Source organism: Python bivittatus, unplaced genomic scaffold (assembly GCF_059951505.1).
Source record: "Python bivittatus isolate LINGU-HERP-01145 unplaced genomic scaffold, Pbiv_v1 ctg000160_np1212, whole genome shotgun sequence".
Lineage (NCBI taxonomy): Eukaryota > Metazoa > Chordata > Lepidosauria > Squamata > Pythonidae > Python > Python bivittatus.
The window spans coordinates 2,271,769-2,291,506 of NW_028277076.1; the positions used below are offsets into that span (position 1 = coordinate 2,271,769).

Sequence of the window (19,738 nt, forward strand, 5' to 3'; positions counted from 1 at the left end):
AGCTTTGGTGGCCTCTGACACTTCTAGTAACTAGAAGAAACTTCTGGAGATGTCTTTCTGGAATTTCTGGAGGAGGCCCTCAGAATGATGTGAAGTAACATGGCAGCTTTGCAGGCGTGCTTCATCTGAAGCATCTCCCACCGGTCGGGGACTTCAGACCAGCTTTTTATTGAAGGGCTGGCTTGTAGATATGCATGCATTTTTGTTTGAAAAAGAGCAACAGCCTTGTAGGGTTGTATTTCCTTTGAAATTAGCAAGAACCTGGGAGATGCACTGTCCCTGGATTTTGTCTCCACTCTCAGCCAGGGTTGGTTCATTGCCCAAAGCAACACTGGTGGAGTTCTTCTCCACCCAAGGAAAGGACAGCATTGCAGAAAGGGAAGCAAGCGGTGATGTTGCTGTTAGTAGACCACAGACTGACGTTGAGGGAGCAGTGCTGTGGGCATAATTAGAGAAGAGATGCCCACTGAACTACTGTCTGTGGCTTTCCCAAAGTTTGTGTTAATAGGTGAGAGCTGCACTGTGGAGAGGGCATCAAAGAATTTGGTTGGCATCATGTGCTGAGCCAGACTTGCATAACTAGCTTTTCTGGTCCTTGGGTTTGCTTAGGGATTCACAAGTGATGAACCAAACAGATTTGAAAGGGACTCCCTGGATTAGTTGGCCGGTTGAAAAAAAAAACGATGGAGAAGCCTGGTGGATGGGTGGTAGAAAGATTTCAATGGGAAGGATGTAGGAAGCAGCGATCCTAAAGAGCAGATTGGTTATGATCAACAGAACGGCTTTTTCAGTGCAGACTGGATGGCAATGGGCACTGGAAACCCGGAAGCAGAAGAGCAGATCCTGTTCCTGTGGAGGAGAATTCCTTGGATGAGTCTTTCAGAATGCAGGGAGTTGCCCCGCTGGTGCCATCCGGTTAACTTAGTCATTTGCCCATCCCAGGGAGTGTGGCCAGCAGAGAATACAGTAGAGTCTCCTTAGACAGATGACGCATTGCTTACAGGTAAGGGTGTCCTTATAAGTAAGAACATTCCAGGACAACTGAGCTGGACCAAGAGGGTCTCTTCCTTAAACACCTTGGTTTCAGGGTTCTGAGACAGGAAAAACATCTGCTTCTCTGACAATTGTATCTCAGCTTTCCCAACCGTGTCTCTTTTCTTGATGGACATCCTGTGCTTCATTCTCGGACATTGTCTGTGTTTGGTTTTTGCTGATCAGGTGCATCTTTGTTCTAGGCAAAACAATGGGGTTTTGAGCTGATGGTAGGGCTCTTTTTGAGCAGGCATTTCAGGGGATAAATGGATAAATCCATCTTTATTCTGCATGGGCCAGGCCCCCAAAGCTGCGTTTTGCTGGCGCTCTTGGATACGCTGGGCAAACCCACCCCAGGCATGCGTCTGATGCGTGTCCACTGTGGGTGGATCAGATAATCCCGTTGCAAGGCAAAAGGGGGGAGGAGGCTGCCTGCACACCATCTGCAGTGCTTAAGATGCTTCCTGCTAGCTTCGGAGGCTACCACCTGGCCATGAGTAAGACTGGGACATGGCAGAGGGAGGTTTTCTGTAAAGGATGTTTCGCAAGAGCATTCAGTCCAAAGCTGGGTCTGTGTGTATGGGTGGTCTACTGAAAACCAGAGGGGGCAATCTGCTCCAGAGACTGGAAAGTATCTTCTGTTAAAACTCGAAGCTAATGTTGTAGGAAGGACTGAGAGTGTTGACATGAAACTGTGGAGAAATGCTGCCAGTCAGAATCAAAAAATATGGAACTAGATAGACCAGCCTCAGTCTTGGATCCAAAGCCAAACTTGTGTGATTCTAGAGAACCCTTCCTGGCCACCTCATCTTATCAATAAACTTGGGTTTATGCCCACTTTTAGCTTCCCAACAACCTTGGGTTGGAGATCTGACTGGGAGATAACCACAAGTCCAAGATCAGCCAAGGAACTCTGCCAGAGCAGGTGCTTGGCTCAAAGGAAGTATGTCTGTGGAGCACTGCTCTCTTAAAGATGACCCAAGTGTGACATTAACTTTAGGCAGAGGTGCTAGACCTCAACAGATGTTGTCTAGTTGTGGTTTAAAGTTTTGGATTGGAAATGGGAAATCTTGGATCCAAAGACTTATTTAGCCACCAAGCTAAGCCTGACCCACCTCATAGCGTGTTGTGAGAATAAAAATAGGGTTGATGGCCATATGCTTCCAATCACATCACATCACATCACATCACATCACATCACATCACATCACATCACATCACATCACATCACATCACATCACATCACATCACATCACATCACACCACACCACACCACACCACACCACACCACACCACACCACACCACACACCACACCACACCACACCACACCACACCACATCACATCACATCTTTATTATAGTCATAGACCAATACAAGCCATATGCTTGGCCCAAACCGTTTTTGGGCTTAACTGGATTGCAACCTGGCCTGCATGAGAGCTGCGGGTGGGGCAGAAACATGAAGGACCAAGGTTCTGGTTGATTTGCACATTTTGGGAACACCGGATTTCTGCCATCTTCACAATCCATTCCTCTATTGTAGGTATTTTAGTATTTCTCCAACATTCTGCATATAATAGCCTTGTTGCGGTTACCATATACAAAACCAACTTTCCATGAGTCTTTTCTAATTGTTCATCCATAAGTCCCAATTAAATATATATATATATATCTGGTCAGTTTTCAATTTTTCCTTTTTTCTGTCTCTGACTCTTGCAACTAAGATGCAAACCACTATTATGAGATTATGGACCGGTGAATAACCTCTGCTGAGGGAAAATGAAATGAAGCCATGGGTGGCAAAGCAGGAATAGCGTAGTTATAATTTGCAGATATAAAAATGCATATATAACACATTACATGCATAAAATGTATCTGATAGATATTTGGGATATTTCACTTCAAATCTGGTTTTCTTTCCTCCCCACCAAGGAAGAAATTCAGCAATACGTCGCCACTGGGTATGCTCCCTTCTTGCAGAACTGTGGGATATTTTTAGGAAGGGCAGTCCCCCCCGCCTTCCCTTTATTTTTCTTCCAACTTTTCCCAATATTAGGGAAATAATTCTGCAGGCCACAAACATTTCACTCCTCCAAACGGATTGGGTGGTACTCAGTGTGATGATTTAAGTAAACTCGCTAATTGGATCCAGACTTCCAATTGGAGATTTGATCAAATCGCCATTCTTCGAATTGGCTTTCTGAACAGGATCTTTCTACACGATTCAAATTTATGTCTGAGCAGAGCGTGTTGTCTACCATTACTCAACTGAAGGGGGAAAAAAAAGGAAATATGATTCCCCTTTTTACTATCCGCCTGTAATTAATTTCAGGCTCCCTTTTCTCTTGCTTTTAACTCCTCTTGCAGACTTCTTCTGTAACTGCAGCTCTATTGGAAGCACAAGTCTGAGCGAGTGCAACGCCACGGGTCACTGTCAATGCCACCCAGGTTACGTGGGCCCCTCGTGTGACAGATGCGAAGAAGGCTATTATCTCAGTCAACCCCACAAACATTGCCTTGCTTGTGGGTGTCATCCTGAGGACTCCATCTCTTCGTCCTGCGACAAGTAAGGAGAACACCTTTAAACTCTCGCCCACCGCCTGCTTGGTTCCTTGTCTTTGGCTAGCCGGGGCTGTTGGGAATTGTAGTTCTGGACTTTGTGATGGGCCACATTACTTGCTCTTGTCATCCAAGCCTTTGCCTGCCAATTCTGGGAGGAATGCAGGGTCCCAAATGCAGCAATGACCCACAGATTGCTCAGTTTTGTGGCTGTGAATTGCACACGTGCAATCATGTCAGGGATGAATGGAGTTCACTTGCCCATTTTGTTTTTAGGGGTGTCCTTTTGGGTGATATTCTCCCCTCCCTGCTTCCCCAATCTGGGCAAGGTGTAATAATACAGCAATCGATGGATTTTTGGTCTCCTTTTGTAAAATTCAAATGAAACCCTGCATTTCTGGATGTCCAGTCTATTGATCCAGGAAGCCTGATGTGGCCTGCGATGCGTCCAGCTTGGAAGGGAAGGGATGGTCTTGTGAAGGCGCTGCGATGCGGGCCAGATGCGCTTGGCATTTTGACATTTTACCCAACGCCTCTTCAGAGTTCTTGAGAGTTTTGGCCCCTGCGAGAGATTTCATGCAGACAGATTCCGTTTGCAAGCATAAAGTGAGGAATGTGGCGTGCACAATGCGCCAGTGTTTGGGCGGAAGAAAGCTCTCCTTTTTCCTCCTCCTCTTCCCACCACAGAGGGGGCTTTGGTGGCATTGTGTAATGGAGACGGTGGTTACAGAGATGCTGGAAGTGAGGAGGGGGAGGTGTTGCTGTGCTGGTGGTGACTTCCTCAGAACACAGAAGCTGTTATTAAATCCAGAGTTTCAAGATGAGCCTGGGAGAAATGATATGAAATTGAAACATTTCGCTAAAGGGCATTTCTGCTTCTCGGTTTCCCCGTCTCCTAATGTCCAGATTAATTGAGCTGAAAATCAACATATAGGTTATGATGTTTTCACTCGAGCTCCGTTGAAAGGTTGGCAGATATCGACGGTGATGTTTCCCCATGGAACCATCTTGCGCGCTTGCTTCTCTGCGGGCTAGTTGAACCATTTTGTAAGGCTGATGGAAGGACAGGAAGAAAAAAAAAAAAGGGACTGTTTCAGGCATTAAATCTTATCGAATGGATTTTTAAAATCCTTCAGCCATGTATTACCTCAGTACAGGACGTGGCTTTCTTTGTCCAACGCATGCAAGCACTAAAGGAGTGCAAAAATGAGCATCACTCTTTTCATGGCCCAAAGGAGAAACAGAAGCAACCCCCCCCTAAAAACAACAAATTAAGGGAACGATAGAAAATGAATTTATTTTTATGTTCTGCCAGTCTCTGAGTCACTGAACTGGGATTAACTGACCATGGTTTACTCCATTAACCCAATTCTTTGGGTTTGTACACCACAGTGAACCATAAACTAATCACACAGGCTGGGTTTTCCCTCTGCGTCTGGCTGAAACATGACAGGCCAAGGTTCATTTGTGGTTCGTTGTGTCGTGTGAGCAGAGCTGTTTCGTTTGGAGAGAGTTGGTCACTCCGTTTTTAAGAACATTTCTTTCCACCCAGATGAAAAAAAAAATCAAGAATGAATGTGATGACCGACTTAGCTTTTCAGCACATCGAAGGCAGACCAATGCCAGGTCAATGAATACAGAATAATCTGTGGTGCTTCGCTTCCAGCAGTAATAGGGAGGGACGCAGGGGGAGGGCTCGGGCAATGGACTTTGGTTGTGAGAGGAGAGCCGACACAGCTGGGTTCCTCATTTCATTGGGGCAAAAATGAATGGTGCCATCAATAAATGTGTGCCCCACTTGCCATTCAAGTCTTTGCTGCTTTGCTGTTTTCTGCTTTGGTTCAGAAAACGGAGAATCAGCAGCTGCTGGAAAGCACCATTATTTCCTTTGTGAAGAATGTTTTGTGTCCCAGTTTGGCTGGACTTGAACACAAAGGGCTCCTGATCTCCAGAATTGTTCCAGTCCTCAGTTGGTCTTTGGCCTTGTGCTCTGGACCGCTCTTCCCACCCTCCTGTTTTGCTGTTCGGACTTGATTTTGGCTTCTCCCCTCGTTCCTGGCTCACTCTGGAGTGATGCCTATGGCTTAGTGTGAGGCATTTGCTAGGGGCTGTGCCAAACAGGCGCCAGTGACCATCTCTCATGGCTCCTGACTCTATGACCTGTTTCCCTGATGACTCCAAAGAAGTGCGCAGTGAGATTTGTACAGTGAAAGAGTAGACGCCACCATCAGAATTGCCCCCAAGACCTGGAAGGGAAGGATGTGCCAAGAAGAGTGATGGGCCCTTAGCTGCCCATGTGCCCACATGCTTGAGCTGGTGGAACATCTCTTCTGCTCATGAGCAAAAGTTTGTCTATAAGTAAGGCACACAATTGTCTCTTATTCTGGCAAGATAGTTCCATTGACCATCTCTTGTAGTTCAGGCTTTGGATTTAGAGCATCTCCATGCCTTTCCTCCTACCTGCCTAGAAGTTAAATCCCACAGACTGCATCACACCCAACGTGGGAACCTATCTGAGATCTGATCAGCTGTACAGGTCATGTAGCCAGCATGGATGACTTTGACTGGCAGCAGCTCTCTGGATATCTCTACAATTTTTAGACCAGGGGTCAGAGAAGAAGGCTTGAAGTTTGCCAAAGGAAAAAGGGAGCCTGCAATCTTGCAGACAAGGAGCATATACAACAGAAGGAAGAACATTCGGAGGGCTTTGAATCGAAATAGCTTAGTCATCAAGGGACAAAATTGTCAGCCTTTTCTCTTTCTTTCTTTCTTTCTTTCTTTCTTTCTTTCTTTCTTTCTTTCTTTCTTTCTTTCTTTCTTTCTTTCTTTCTTTCTTTCTTTCAGGGTATCACCATTTTCTGGACCGCCCTGTGGGTATATGATCTGAGCTTATTTAAATTGTTGAGCTTTTGCAGAGGGGAAGGGGGGAAACATAAATTGAGAAGCTTTTGCAATATGGGAGCTATGAAAAGGGATTTTGTAATATGCTTCATTCTATAGAGGCATTGAGCAGGGGCAAAGCTAGGATTTCTGTCTCTGATGAAAGATTTCATTCTCGCGCAGGCCTGGCCCATGGCTTCAAGCCATCTGTATTGAATTGAACATCCTGCCAGACCGGCACTGAATCCGAACTTTCAGGCACCCAAATTCCCTTTAAAATGCTTAATAACTTCCTTCCCTGCTCTGTGTCAACTGAGAAGTTAAGAATTTGGAAGCAAGAAAGCCAGAGGTGGCCTCCCACGTATGGAAGATCTTCTACTAGATGCCCATATCATGTTAAGCCAAAGTTTGCCCCCCCCTTCAGCTTGTGGAATAAACTACAGTTTAGTCTATGAACTGTACTCTGCTAAACCATTAATGTTAGGGCTACTTTAGAGCATTTTCTCATTTTTTTTTTTAAAGGAAGCCCTTAACCCCAGAAAAATAGTGGGATATAAATGTCAGTCTGAATTCTTTATCTTTGTGCCCACAAGTCGTCCTCAACAGAATGCAGCTGACTATGCTGGTTGGGAATTTGGGGAGTTGCAGCCCAACACTTCTGGGTGTGATTGATATGGAGAAGTCTATGTTTCCTCCTCTTCCTTCACTCCAAAATTAATGTATTGAAATAATGCTGCTTTGGAAGAAGCATCCACAGTGCCTCCTGTGTGACCCGTGGTTCTTTGTTTCCAAACAGCCTTGGACGATGTCAGTGCCAAGCTGGAGCCACGGGGACCAAATGTGCCCAGTGTCGGGACGGATTCTCCAAGTTCAACGGAACAGTCTGCCAGCCCTGCCAGTGCAATAACCATTCTCTGCAGTGTGATCCTTTGACAGGTAAAATGGAGATGCCATGGGGTTGTTTTATGGAGGGAGGACCATGCGGGGAAGGGCTGCCCGGGAGTAACAACTACATGTAAAATCTGAGTGTGCTGGCTCAGAACGTAGAGGAGGAGAGAGGTTGGTGGGAGACAGGACCATCCTTCCTTTGGCCACTGGGTATCTATCTCACCATTCTCTGATAGAACCTCAGGCATCTTTGATCGCCCAGATGAACTGACCAGGAGCTTAGCTTGAGGAAGGGTTTGACTCACTAACCCAAATCGTAACAGTTCAGAGATGCACAATGAGATCTCAAACTCATTCACATGAAACGTTGCTTCATCTCCCATCTGGCTTCACCGTTTCTGCTTTTTTTGTTTGTTTTTGCACGTAGGTGCTTGCCTAAATTGTCAAGGAAACACAGAAGGCACTTACTGTGAGAAATGCAAAGGACAATTTTATCGAAACAACTCCCAGCCGTACCAGTGTTTCCGCTGCCCGTGCTCCACTGAATTTTCCAGCGGCGACTGTCAAATAAGTAAGGCGGTTTTCTGAAAAGGTTGAACAGCAGTGGGGTGCTATCGTTCTCCTATCCCATTGGGGCCTTGGGGTTGGAATATATTCTACATTTGTGGGAGTGATGCTGGCCATGACGGACTTTGGGTCTGGTCTAGTCTGAGCTTACAGAAACTAAGAAGAACAGCTGCTCTCTGGTTATTGATGAACCCAGGATGGGGAAGTGGCAGATAAAGGTTTTGTAGGCAAGATAGTCCTTGCTGGACAGGTCAACGACACTGCAATAGGCAGTTGAACTGGGCTTGTTGGATCTGCAACTCCCTCTGCTGGCCACTTGCTTTGGTTGCACTGACCAACAGCAGGGTTTGCCCTTGATGGAGCAATGTCTCCCTCTTCTGGCCGGCCAGCTCAGCTGTGTGGAGAATGCTCACCCACAGCTGGGCTGCTGAGACCTAGCAGAATCACCTAGTTTCTGCCCAGATGCCTCCTTAGGACCAATCTCTTGTCTGTTATCTCAAGATCTGCATTTAATTGGATGTGCGCTTCAAAGCGTCAAGTACATATACAGATCTGGCCTTGGATCTTTCAGTTGACTTCTCCTTCTCCTTCTGGTAACACTAGAATTGTGAAGGAATGGTTGGATGAAGGCCGCGCCCGGGGAGATAAGCATTCCCTTAGCCCCCAACAGGAGCGTGGGAAGTTTAAGAAGATGAGACTGGCACCACGCTAAGGAATTCAGGGTATTGTGGCTGGCTGGCTTGGGAAGTTAGATTCAGTCTGGAGAGATTTCTGTCCTGAGGTGGAAGCTAATAAACGCAACAGAACTGTATCTGCGCTGTCTTGGGGAGTTCTTTGGGCTGAACCTGACAAGAATTTAGATTTCTGCTTGGTTGACCCCTGACAAGATGGAATTCAGTATGAGGTGTTGGAAACACGTAGCAAATGTTGGCTATTGAACTAACTAATATCCTCTTCCCCAATCAGAGCCTGGTCAGCAGACACCAACCTGTGACAAGTGCCGACCCGGCTACGTTGGCACTCTCTGTAACCAATGTGACGATGGCTACTATAGCTCTGACAGCGTCTGCGTCAAATGCCAATGCAATGGGAACGTGGACCCAGCCCGTTCACCAAGAGTCTGCAGGGCAGATACAGGGGAATGCATTGGCTGTCTCTACCGCACAGCAGGGTTTCATTGCGAGAACTGTCAAGAAGGATATGTCAAACTTTTGGAAGGAGGAAACTGCACCAAGGAAGGTATGCATTGTCTCCAGTTGGATCCACACGTTCTAGTAGCATGCTTAACTTACTACATAGTTTGATGGGTGTGTTGACTAAGCTACAATGGTTTGATTCTAAACAACAATGGCTTAGATCGAACGATGTTTTAATTTAATGTGATTTGTGAACCTAGTCACTGAATGTGAATGGATATCCTATTACATTTAATGGCTGGATTTAATGCTGAGTTACCTGCATAATCTAATAACAATTCACTTTGCCCTATTTTTAAAAATGTAGAATATATTCCAACCCCAAGGCTCATCCCTTCAGCTCCAAACATTAATGTCTCAACCGCTTCGCCCACGATGGCCTTCAACAGCACGTCGGTACAGACAACAGTAGAGACGGCCTTTCCAGGTACATCCTCTGATAACAGCACATCATCTTTTGCGGATGTCTCATGGGCCCAGTTCAACATCATCATTCTCACCGTGATCATCATCCTGGTGGTTCTACTGATGGGCTTCGTAGGGGCCGTCTACATGTACCGTGAATATCAGAACCGGAAGCTGAACGCTCCCTTTTGGACCATTGAACTTAAGGAGGACAACATTAGCTTCAGCAGCTACCACGATAGCATCCCCAACGCAGATATCTCCGGCTTGTTAGAAGATGATGGAAACGAGGTGGCCCCCAACGGTCAGCTGACTCTGGCAACTCCAATGCATAACTACAAAGCATGACAAATCCAGGGAGGAACTGACTGCAAACTTTCTAACTTGAACAGATCAGTGCAGGGCCTTTGGGGAGAGTATTGAATGATTCCTGTGTTTCAGATATGAGGAACTACAGTAGAGACCTTTCCTAGCTTGGCCCAGCTTTGTGTCCATGTTCAAAAAGACGAGCATCAGACAATGACCGTAACAGAGGCGAGTCACATAAAATGATGGATTGGATTCAGCTCACCGTTTCTGATGCCCCAGTGGAGAGTCACTTGTATTTTTTTAAAAAAAGCAATTGCTTTGAATATATATTTTTGTATGGAACAATGGAGAAGTAACTAAGAAATCATCTCATTGCTACTCAGAAAACCTAGGCTGACACTGGAACTGAATTTTTAAGCTCTCGTCGGAAAAGCGATCGATGATACAGGACGAAATGGTAAGAATGGATCTTTGGTTTTGGAAAAGAAGAATAAAAATGTTTCTCGTTCTGAGTTTTGCTATTTAAAACGATTCATGCATTGGCTGAAGATACAGACTAAGGGCAACCAAAGCTTTTCGTAACACCTTCATTCTCCTCTCTTTGTTTTTGACAAATGGCTCCAGGTTCCTCTTTCCGTCTTTTTGTGAACGTTTCCTTCCACGCTAGTGACACTATTTAAAACTTAGAAACTGCTTTTTATTTTCCTGCTTCCTTGAACCTGGATTCCTTCCCCTCTAGGAAGCATGACAGATGTTGTAAGGTATCTTTCAGGAGACTCCTATTCAGAGCAGAAATGTAAGCAAAGATTCCTTCGCGCTGTATTGTAACTATTTGTACAAAAAGTTCAAGTGTCGAATTTTAACTGTTAAGATTTTTATCTGTACAGGGGTTCACGGCATTGTAAAAACAAGGCCAAACCAAATCAAACCCAAACTAAGAAATGGGAGGAAAAGCAAGTATTGTATTAAAGTGCTGTAAATTTAGAGGGCGATAACTGGAGCTGGGTCTCCAGCAAAAAAAAAAAAAAAAAAAAAAAAGATTTGTTGCTAGTTTCTCCTCTTCTAATAATACAAATCTTTTGTATCTTAAGTGTAAGCTTTTCCTGCTTGTTATTTCAAGTATCTACAGGTTTCCTTGCCCCCTAACAAATCCTTCCAAAAGTTTTGTGGGTTTTTTTTTTGGTAAGTATGTGGGTTACTGGGATAGATTTGTTAATAGGACTATTCCCTTGGATACAAAGAGAAATGGAAGGAAAGTATAGATTTCTCTGGCACTGACTGTAGAATCTGGACTAAATTTGGAAGCCCATCCTCTTGCTGACTATATATCTTAGTTGGGAGTAGAAACTTCTTTGCTGCATAAAAACCCACTAATCAAACAACACACCTTAAAATAGGAATCATCATCATCATCATCATCATCATCAGCCAGGAGGGGGGCATCTGGCTTTCCCCTATCAGTTCAGATACTGATATTGGTCACTGCACTTGTCATCTGCCATTTACTGGGTCGTAACTTAGAGCTGGCTTGGATTTCTAGCAGTTTCTTGCCTTAAAAAAAATTAAAAATCAGGGCACCCTCTTTCAAGCGTTCCTTGTTCCGCTATAGGCATCTCATAGGCACTACATCTTCCTGGCCTGAAACTCTAGAGCAGGACGTCCTTATGATTACGGTTGGAACATCTGTAGAACTTAGGCTAGAAAAGTATACAGGGATTGCTATTAGAAAGGGTGATATTAGGGACTTCCTGCTGAACAGCCTCACGACTGTAGCCCTCGCCAGATGTGGCTCTGTTCTGATTGGTTCCTTTCAGTATTTTATCCGTAGGCCACCCAGGATCAAAAGGCTATTAGCCAAAACCCACTTCTCCGAAAGGTTGCTGCATCTCTCCAAATAACTGCACTCACGCATTATCTTGAGCTGTAGTCTGACCATCTCACAGGGTTGGAAAGGGGCTTACAACGTCCCAGAAATTCACACCAGCTAAAACACCCGCCCGTATTTAATGTCCTTTGTTGAAAGGTTTTTAATAGCTGTTGCTTTGTACCGCTTCCTCCTGGAGCTAGACGTCCTGAGCGGATTCACATATCGGAGTTGGGTAACCACATTTGCTCCATGTACACGTCTTAACTTTTCATTAGGCTTCAGGGGTGGAAGAAATACAGAACCATCCTTCCTCAAGGGCTCGGAGAGGGAAATGGTGTGAAATTGCGCACAGCACAGCATAACACTTATTTGACAAAGGAAAAGCAACTTTGGCAGGCACATTGTAGGCTGCCTAAGTGAAATTTGATACTTGGAAAGTGAATATTAGCAGGAGAGCTATCCAGGATCAAAGTTGGCCAGATTTCAGTTGATTGAGCAGGAAAAAATAAAATAAAAAAACAATAACAAAACTGAACAAAAATAAAACCGTATTCTTGGGCCCTAATTTTTTGAATAGTAGACCAGAGGAAGAAATACGTTCTTAGCACTTTGAGGCTTGCAGAGTTGCCAAGATAAATTCTTTCTGAAGAGGGTGACACTGCCCAAGTGGGACGATTTATACCGAAGAGTATTTTTGTCCTGCAGTTTCAGCGTCTGCTGAGCTGAACCCGGATTCCCGTTTACAGCATTTTTTGCTTTTAAAGTCAGAGGCTACCATCAGTCAAATGTTGAGCATTATGCCATAGGCATGTCATATTTACTTTCCACTGTAAAAATGGCCTCATTTTTTTTTGTCCTGATGGCTTTGCTAGGTCACCCCGGCTCCATGTGGCCATCCCAGACCTGAGACAACTCTTCCTATCGCACGCGGGTGCCACCTCTTCCAAATTTAGGTTTATGGGGTTGGGTGGTCAAAATTGTATCAAAATCCTTACTTTTTTGCTAAAGGAGGGCGAGGCAGTTTTTGCAGGTCGTGGCTGCTGAGCGCTGTCATTTAGGAGGATTTTGAAGAAGAAAGGTCTCCATCGTGTATTGAAGCCCCCAAGCTATCCTCAGCTGCAACTGAGATAAGAACATATGTTTACTGGATGTAATGTTTGATTTAGCCCCAGGAAAGGCAAGGTGAAAAACTCCTTTCTTCAAAAGAGTTCAACAGTTCTCCTAAAGCAGCCAACAAGCTTGCAAGCGTGGCCTTTTGAAAGCATCGAAACGGTGCACAGGGCTTTATAAGTTTGACACTCTAAGTAGTCTTGAATGAGTCTTGCGCAGAGAAGTCATGAACGCATTTAGCCACATGGGATCGAAGGGTCAAAGAACAGGTGATGCCTCCGCAGAGTAAAAATTGTCACAGTTCCTTAAAAGAGCTCCTGGAAGATTAAATCACTTCGATTTGGAGCAAAGAGGTGTCCCTGAGGGGCTGCTAGGTATACATTCAAGGAAATGTACATGAAGTAGAAACAGATAGGTAAGCTATGATTTAAACCACATCAGTGAGAGTGGTGAGTCATTTCAATCCCCGACCTTCTAGTCTGAACAAAGGTGACCTCCATACCAGTGTTGAGCAGTTAGCCTTTACAAAAAAAATATTGTTCAAAAGGTGATTTTTATGATTCTGAGAAATGGGCCAGTTAAGGCATGATCCAGTGACTCTGTTCCGCGGCCACCTGGGAAATACTTGTGTCCAAACATAAAATAGAGAGGGTGTGCGTGTGTGTGAGTGTGTTGTGTGTGTGTGTTTTAAACTTTAATGAAGTACCATAGCTAGAAATAATTGCATGAAGTTTAACTGTAGAGAGATGGCATGAATTGTATAATGAAATAGGTACCGTGTTAGACCAGGCAAAATAATATGTTTAAATTTATGAAGCAAGTATGATAATTTTAGCATGATTTGCAAGCCCTTTTGACTCTTAAGTATATGCAAAATATAGCATACATCCAGCAAACATAATCCAACTGAAAGAAGATTGAAGCCTGAAATAGGTATCTGTTAAATGCAGCGCTCTAAACTTCTGGTCGCCTCCAACATTTATGCCTCTGATTCTTGGAATTAAGATTTGGACTTACAATCTGAATACAAGTTGTATGCGTTCTAACATGACATGTCAACTATATTTTAGGGCCTCTTATCCTAAGCATATGTTAAGCTTATGAAATGCATTTATTTGGGGAAAAAATGTCTCATTGTGTGTATGTGAGTGTGTGAGGGGTGAGTGTATGATCTGAATTTCCCTGGAATTTATACTGAAGAATGTTATTTAAAATCAAATAAAATGTAGATAATTTGTATCTACCCCAGTTTGGCTGTTTATAATTTATTTTATGGCATGCAACTTTGTCGTCATATCTCATTTCTATAGAAAGCTGTAAACCACACACAGAAAAATAATATAGCTCAAGTGTATGAGAAAGAGGTGAATGAAAAATAGCATGGGTCTGTAACTTTTTTAAAAAAGAATTGATTCTGCCCCTAACTTTAGATCTACAGGGCAGTCCTCGTTTAGTGACCACAATTGTGACTGGCAACTCAGTCGCTGAGCAAAGTGGTCACTAAACTGTGACTGTGCTTATGATCTTTCTCCAGCTTTCCTTTGCTTTACAGATCTGCAAAGGTTGTAAATGTGAGGATTGGTCACAAGATTACTTTTTCATCACTGTCGTAACTGTGAATGGTCGCTAAACAAAGCAGTGGCTAAATGAGGACTACCTGTATTTCCCTCTTAAAAAGTGGTACCTAGGATCAGTCAGTAACTCCACCCTTTGCTTGCATATTCCCCTTCGAATGCAATGAAGTAGAGGTTCACAGTATTCCACAAAACATGATTCCCTACATGTAAACCTTTACAGTTTCCACCTCTCCATAATAATAACATTCTTGCCACTGAAAGATTTAAGAAGGCTGCAATGGCCAACATATTAAAATAAGGCTAAACAACACTAATCTGATTAGGGTTGTTTGATCTGATTAGGGAAGTCCTTCATGGCCTCAAAAAAATGTTGGTGGCCAACCTCTTACAGGGTTCTACCTGCGTATAGGTATATACGTCCGCAACAGGTATAATAATGGGTTTTCCAAGGCTTTTGGACTTCAGCTTCTCCCAGATCTGGCCGATTGAGGGACTGGTGGCATTTGGAGGCCAAAACATCTGGAAGACTCCCATTCATTCATTCATTGTTTAATGTAGGAACTGCCCAACTCTACAGGACTTTGGGTGGCTTACAACTTTAAAAGCAAGAAATTAACAATCAGAACACACAACATGAGCGACTGGAAGAAGACAACCGCCTAGTCCAGATGGATTTCTGGGTCAGAATTAGGTGGGGGCCTGTCATTTTCAGTTCACACAAAGGTGCTATGCATCTAAGACATGCAGATCTGGAGGGCCACAAGGTTTCTCCTCCCTGGTTTCTGAGAAATAGAGATTGATGCGATCAACAGTGATAGGATGGAACGGTGCCGCTGGGATGCAGTTATGTGGTGAATGGTGCCTCTAGGCATGTAAAGAGTACCTTGGCCTTCTAAGATACCAGCTCTTCTTCTAGGCAGTCTGGAGGTGGAACTTCTTAGAAGAGAAGATGCCAGAATTGGGTTTGTTTCTCGTACCCACCTGGGTTTGTATCACCAAAGACAAGGGGCATTCTTCCACCCTGGAGAGGAAAGAAGCATTCACATGAAATAGTAAAAAGATCATGTTGGAGTCCAGGTGGACTCCAACTCCCATCAGCCTAGGCGACAGAAGTGGAGAATGGGAATTGTACTCCAGCCCTACCCATCCGGATGGAGCTGACCTAGCCCAGTAGTTCTGGAGGGCTATCCTCATCAAAAGTAACTTCATTTTGCATCTCCACCACCAATCCCAAATCGGAGTTGGAGTTTTAATCGGAGCATCCCTTCTTCCCATCGCTCAGGACCAAGGAGTCCTCCCGAGCCCCGCCCCTGCCTGAAAAACATGGCGCCCGCCTCACCGCCCTCACTGCCTCTCCCGCGCAGGCGCGCCCGGAGTAAACAGGACGGCCCCACCCCGCCGTCGGCCGTGCCACATCTCTTCCCTCCACCAAGATGGCGCCCGGAAAGGCTTCACGGCGCGCTTCCCCGGCCCAAGATGGCGCCCGCGCGCTGGCGGCGCCCAGCGCTCGGCGCCTGCCCTTCTCCGGACGGCTTCGCTGGCTTCGCCAAGATGGCCGCGGGGGCGGCCCCAGCGCCCGCTGCGGCCGTTTAAATTCCGAGCCAGCCGCCAAACTCGGAGAAGAAGATCGTGCGCTGCCGCCCGTCGGCCGCCTCCCTCCCTCCCGGGCCGCGCCATGGACTCGATGCCGGGGGAGGACCCCACCTTGCCGCTGGAGCTGAGCAGCAGGTACCGCGGCGCGGGCGGCCGTTAGGGCCGTTGGCGGGAGGGGAGGGGGTGGGGAGGAGGAGGAGGAGGAGGAGGAGTTAACCCCTTCTCGCCCGGCGCGCGGGCAGACAAAGCGCGAGTCGCCCAAAGGGGGCGGGGCCGGGAGCGCTGACCTCCCTCCCTCCGTGGAGCCTCCAGCGCCCGGGGCAGTTTACCTGCCCCGCGTCCCCCAAGCCTCGCCCGCCTTCGCTGATCCCATGGAGGGCTGTTAGAGGGTTGGGGGGTGAGCTGAGCAGACTTGGGGTTCGTTTTCCCAGCCCGCTTGGATTGGGGGGGGCTTCAGGCAAGGCTGGGGGCGGCTTTCCTCCTCCTGCTGGGGGTGCACTCCAGTTCCCATCCTCAGCGGTGAGGGCCCGGCAGTGGGGTCTTTGCCGGCTGCAGGTGTCCCCATCGGCCTCTTGTCTTGGACTACAGTTCCCATCACTCGCCTGGACGGGGATGCAAAAGCGTGGGGGGGATGCACGTATGGAGGAAGACGGGGGAGATATTAGAGACTGGGTAAGCCACCTGCCTCTATCCAGAGCTTGTGGGACTCCAAACTCCATCCCTGATGGGAGATGTAGTCTTTGGGGGCCGTAAGAGGGGAGAGGGCGCATCTTTCCGTCCTGGGGCCTGCAGGCTCAACTTCCTTAAAACCTTGCTTCTCCCCAGCGTCGATGGTTCCCGGCTTCCAGATGTCTCGGGAGACGAAATTCGCAATCGAGTGGGAGGTGGTGGAGGTAAAAAAACAAGCAAAAAATCCCACTTTCCCCCCCTCAAATCCCCTAAATTCCAATTAAACCAAGCTTTAGGACCCTGCAGGCCAGCATCAATACCTTGTTGCATTTCAAACCACCAAAGTTTGGCTAAGCGGGAGAAAAAAAGGCAAAACATCTGGAGGAGAGACAAAGGGAAGTCATTAACTGCCCGCCGGAAACTTTGTTGCATTCAAGTTTCTTTTTGTAAGTGATTGCAAAGCCCATTGAGGAAGAGGAAAAAGATAATAATAATAATAACTCATCAGGGAACGAACGAGACTATCTTCAGCAAGCCACAAAGAGTTCGTTCAGCCCTCCCCAAACCCTGCTTTTGTGCCGCCTGGAATTTTTCTCAAACTGTGTTTGTTGAAAGTAGAAGATGGTTTGTATGTCTCTGCCTGTGTTTTCCAGCTGGGAGCAAACGAAAAAAAACATGACAGTACAACTAACATAGTTTAAACCCAAACCTAGGCTTCATGTGGTTTATGCACATTTCCCCCCAAACCCAGGGAAAGAAAAGCAAGAATATTATGGGGGATTTTGAGTCAGCGGCAGAGTAATTGTTGCTTTGCCAAATTGCCCCAAAGTTCATTGCCTTTGACTGAACTCTGTCTTTTTGCACAGGGAGGAATATTTGGTGCTTGCGAATCTGAGAAACACAGGCCACCATTGAATCCTTCCTAACCAACAACTGCTTTCTAAATCTGAAATGCATATATATTTGTGGGTACTCTGAAAACAAGGTGTGCAAATGGCTGGAGAGGAAAAGAAAAAAAACCCTGCACGTTGGTTGGCTCGTTGTTTCATTTGGCCTAGCCATGTTGAGTCCCTCTCTTTGGATCTCCCTGTTATAAATTTAAAATGTTATCCATTTAAAAGAATGCTGCTGCTCCTTTGGCACCCTGTTCCTTTTTCAGAGTGGGGTGTAAATCTTTTTTTTTTTCTTTTTTCTTTTTTTCCTGGTGGTTAGTTCACCGTTTTTGTCCCTGTGCAAATGTTTGCTGTTTACTTGGATTATTTTTCAGTGTTACCTGAGGTGGCAGAAGACATCTCGCCAACTAGAGCGCGGACCATGAAGGATTTTGAAAACGTAAGTTGACGGAGTTTGGGGTGTGGCTGTGAGGAGAGGGATGTGGCTAGAAGCGTGTGCTCTTTGGATCTGGATCGGGCCTGGTTTTTTTTTTAAACCAAGTTTAGAAATGGCCTATTAAATGTAACGGGGGACGCGGTGGCGCAGCGGCTTAATGACGCTGAAAGTTGCTGGCCAGAAATGGTCGACGCTTCAGCGGTTCGAGTCCAGCCTTCGCGTTAAACAGGGTGAGCTCCTGTTTCCTCCCCAGTTTCTGTCAACCCAACAGTTCGAAAACTCACGTGAGTAGATAAATGGGGACTCTCACTCCGGTGGGAGGAAAAATGCTGGCGGCGCCTTGCAAAAAAGGAGTTGGGAGCAGTTGCCGGTAAGCGCGAAAAACCGCGCGCGCCCGAAAAGGGCGCGAAGCAATGGAAACCCCGCCTCCTGCGCTCGCCAGCTGGGCTCTGCCCTAGGAAGGAGGCTCTGGCAAACCACTTCCGAAAAACAGTTGCCTTGAAAACTGCAAGGACTCGTCCAAGCAGTCACTGCAGGGTCAGCAATGACTGAGCGCAGACAAAAAAAAAAAAAAAAAAATTAAATGTAACACAGTGCAGTTCATAAGGTGGATCCCCAAGGGTTGCATAATTAAAGATTGTGGTACTCAGCTGTTGGGCTTGCATATAAAACTTTAAAGGACTGCAGCGTGCCCCGGGTTCTCACCTGTGGTTGATTTTATGTGGTTGTGAGTTGCTATATAGGCAGAGGTAGCGATGGGTGGGGATTTTAACTGCCCAACGGATTAATAATAATTTATTAAATGTATATGCCATCCAACTCCCAGCGATTCTGGACTTGCAGTTAGCCAGCCTCTGTGACATTCCTGGTCCCAGTCCTTGTGTTCATGATCTCAAGCAACTGATCCCTGGAGCTGGTGGGCTTGATCCTGAGGATCATGGAGAGCTGGCACGGCCGGTCGCCACCGGCTGCCTTTTCCTTTACTCGACTCTTTTGAAACCAAGCTGGCAGCTGTTCCAATGTCCCTGCGGAGACCTTTTAGAAGGCTGAAACTTCCCTGGGGGGGATCAAATGATCTCTCGGTTTGGAAAGTTTGACGGCCGACCTTGCTTCAGTTGAGTCCTTGCAGGCACGCACGTGTTTACCTGGGAGAAAAGCGGGGTGCACATATAGGCTTGTAACTTTTCTTGCACTGGGCTGTTTGTAAGTTGAGCCATTGAGCCATCCCTTTCGTTATACAAAGGTGCAAGCGTCAATATTTTATTAGCAACGTATGAGATTTCTCCAGGCTGGTGAAGGTGGGCAGGGGTTGGGGGCGGATTGGGACAGCTTTACTTGAATGAACGTTTCGTATTCATTGCTCTTCCTGGGGGCAGGTCAAGTTGGAGGCGGTGTGGGAAAGTTGGCTGGGCCTTTATCTGCCAACGGTTGATATTTTGGGTTTTTGGACAAGGCAGATGAATTTACCTGCCATAGCTTTTCCTCTTCCTGCAGCTTTTCTGCCGTGTCGTCAAGTGCTTTTTCGCTGGGCCTCCTGCAACCCTTGACAGGAAATCCGAGTCTCGCGGCCAATTAGGTTTTGTTTCTGCTCTTGAAATCAGCTTTCTTAATGAGGAACCCCTTTGCTGAGTTTGGGGCATTGCTGACTGCCCTGGGTTCTGCTGCAGGGAGGGAATGGGAGATGAGGCTGTTTTTCTGTTCTCTAAATGCTATGATCCCCCCCAAGTATGTTCCCACTTCTATTTTGGCAAACTTGC

General features: G+C 46.1%; 2 protein-coding genes across 6 annotated transcripts in view; both read left to right on the plus strand.

Annotated features, from left to right (window-relative positions):
- Positions 1-14,036, plus strand: part of MEGF9 (multiple EGF like domains 9) — a 28,621-nt gene extending 14,585 nt beyond the window's left edge. Inside the window, exons 2-6 of the mRNA XM_088146942.1 lie at positions 3,400-3,598; positions 7,268-7,407; positions 7,787-7,930; positions 8,893-9,165; positions 9,430-14,036. Of these exons, the coding sequence (XP_088003068.1) occupies positions 3,400-3,598; positions 7,268-7,407; positions 7,787-7,930; positions 8,893-9,165; positions 9,430-9,875 (1,202 nt within the window). The 3' untranslated portion in view covers positions 9,876-14,036. The remainder of the gene's footprint in view (positions 1-3,399; positions 3,599-7,267; positions 7,408-7,786; positions 7,931-8,892; positions 9,166-9,429) is intronic.
- A 1,923-nt stretch (positions 14,037-15,959) lies between these two features.
- The window catches only part of CDK5RAP2 (CDK5 regulatory subunit associated protein 2), a 62,464-nt gene continuing 58,685 nt past the window's right edge, over positions 15,960-19,738 (plus strand). For 4 of the 5 annotated variants that reach the window (XM_088146936.1, XM_088146938.1, XM_088146937.1 and 1 more), the window contains exons 1-3: positions 15,960-16,118; positions 16,809-16,876; positions 17,920-17,984. In XM_088146936.1, the coding sequence (XP_088003062.1) occupies positions 16,066-16,118; positions 16,809-16,876; positions 17,920-17,984 (186 nt within the window). In that variant the 5' untranslated portion in view covers positions 15,960-16,065. The remainder of the gene's footprint in view (positions 16,119-16,808; positions 16,877-17,919; positions 17,985-19,738) is intronic. The other variant, XM_088146940.1, reaches the window with a different exon arrangement.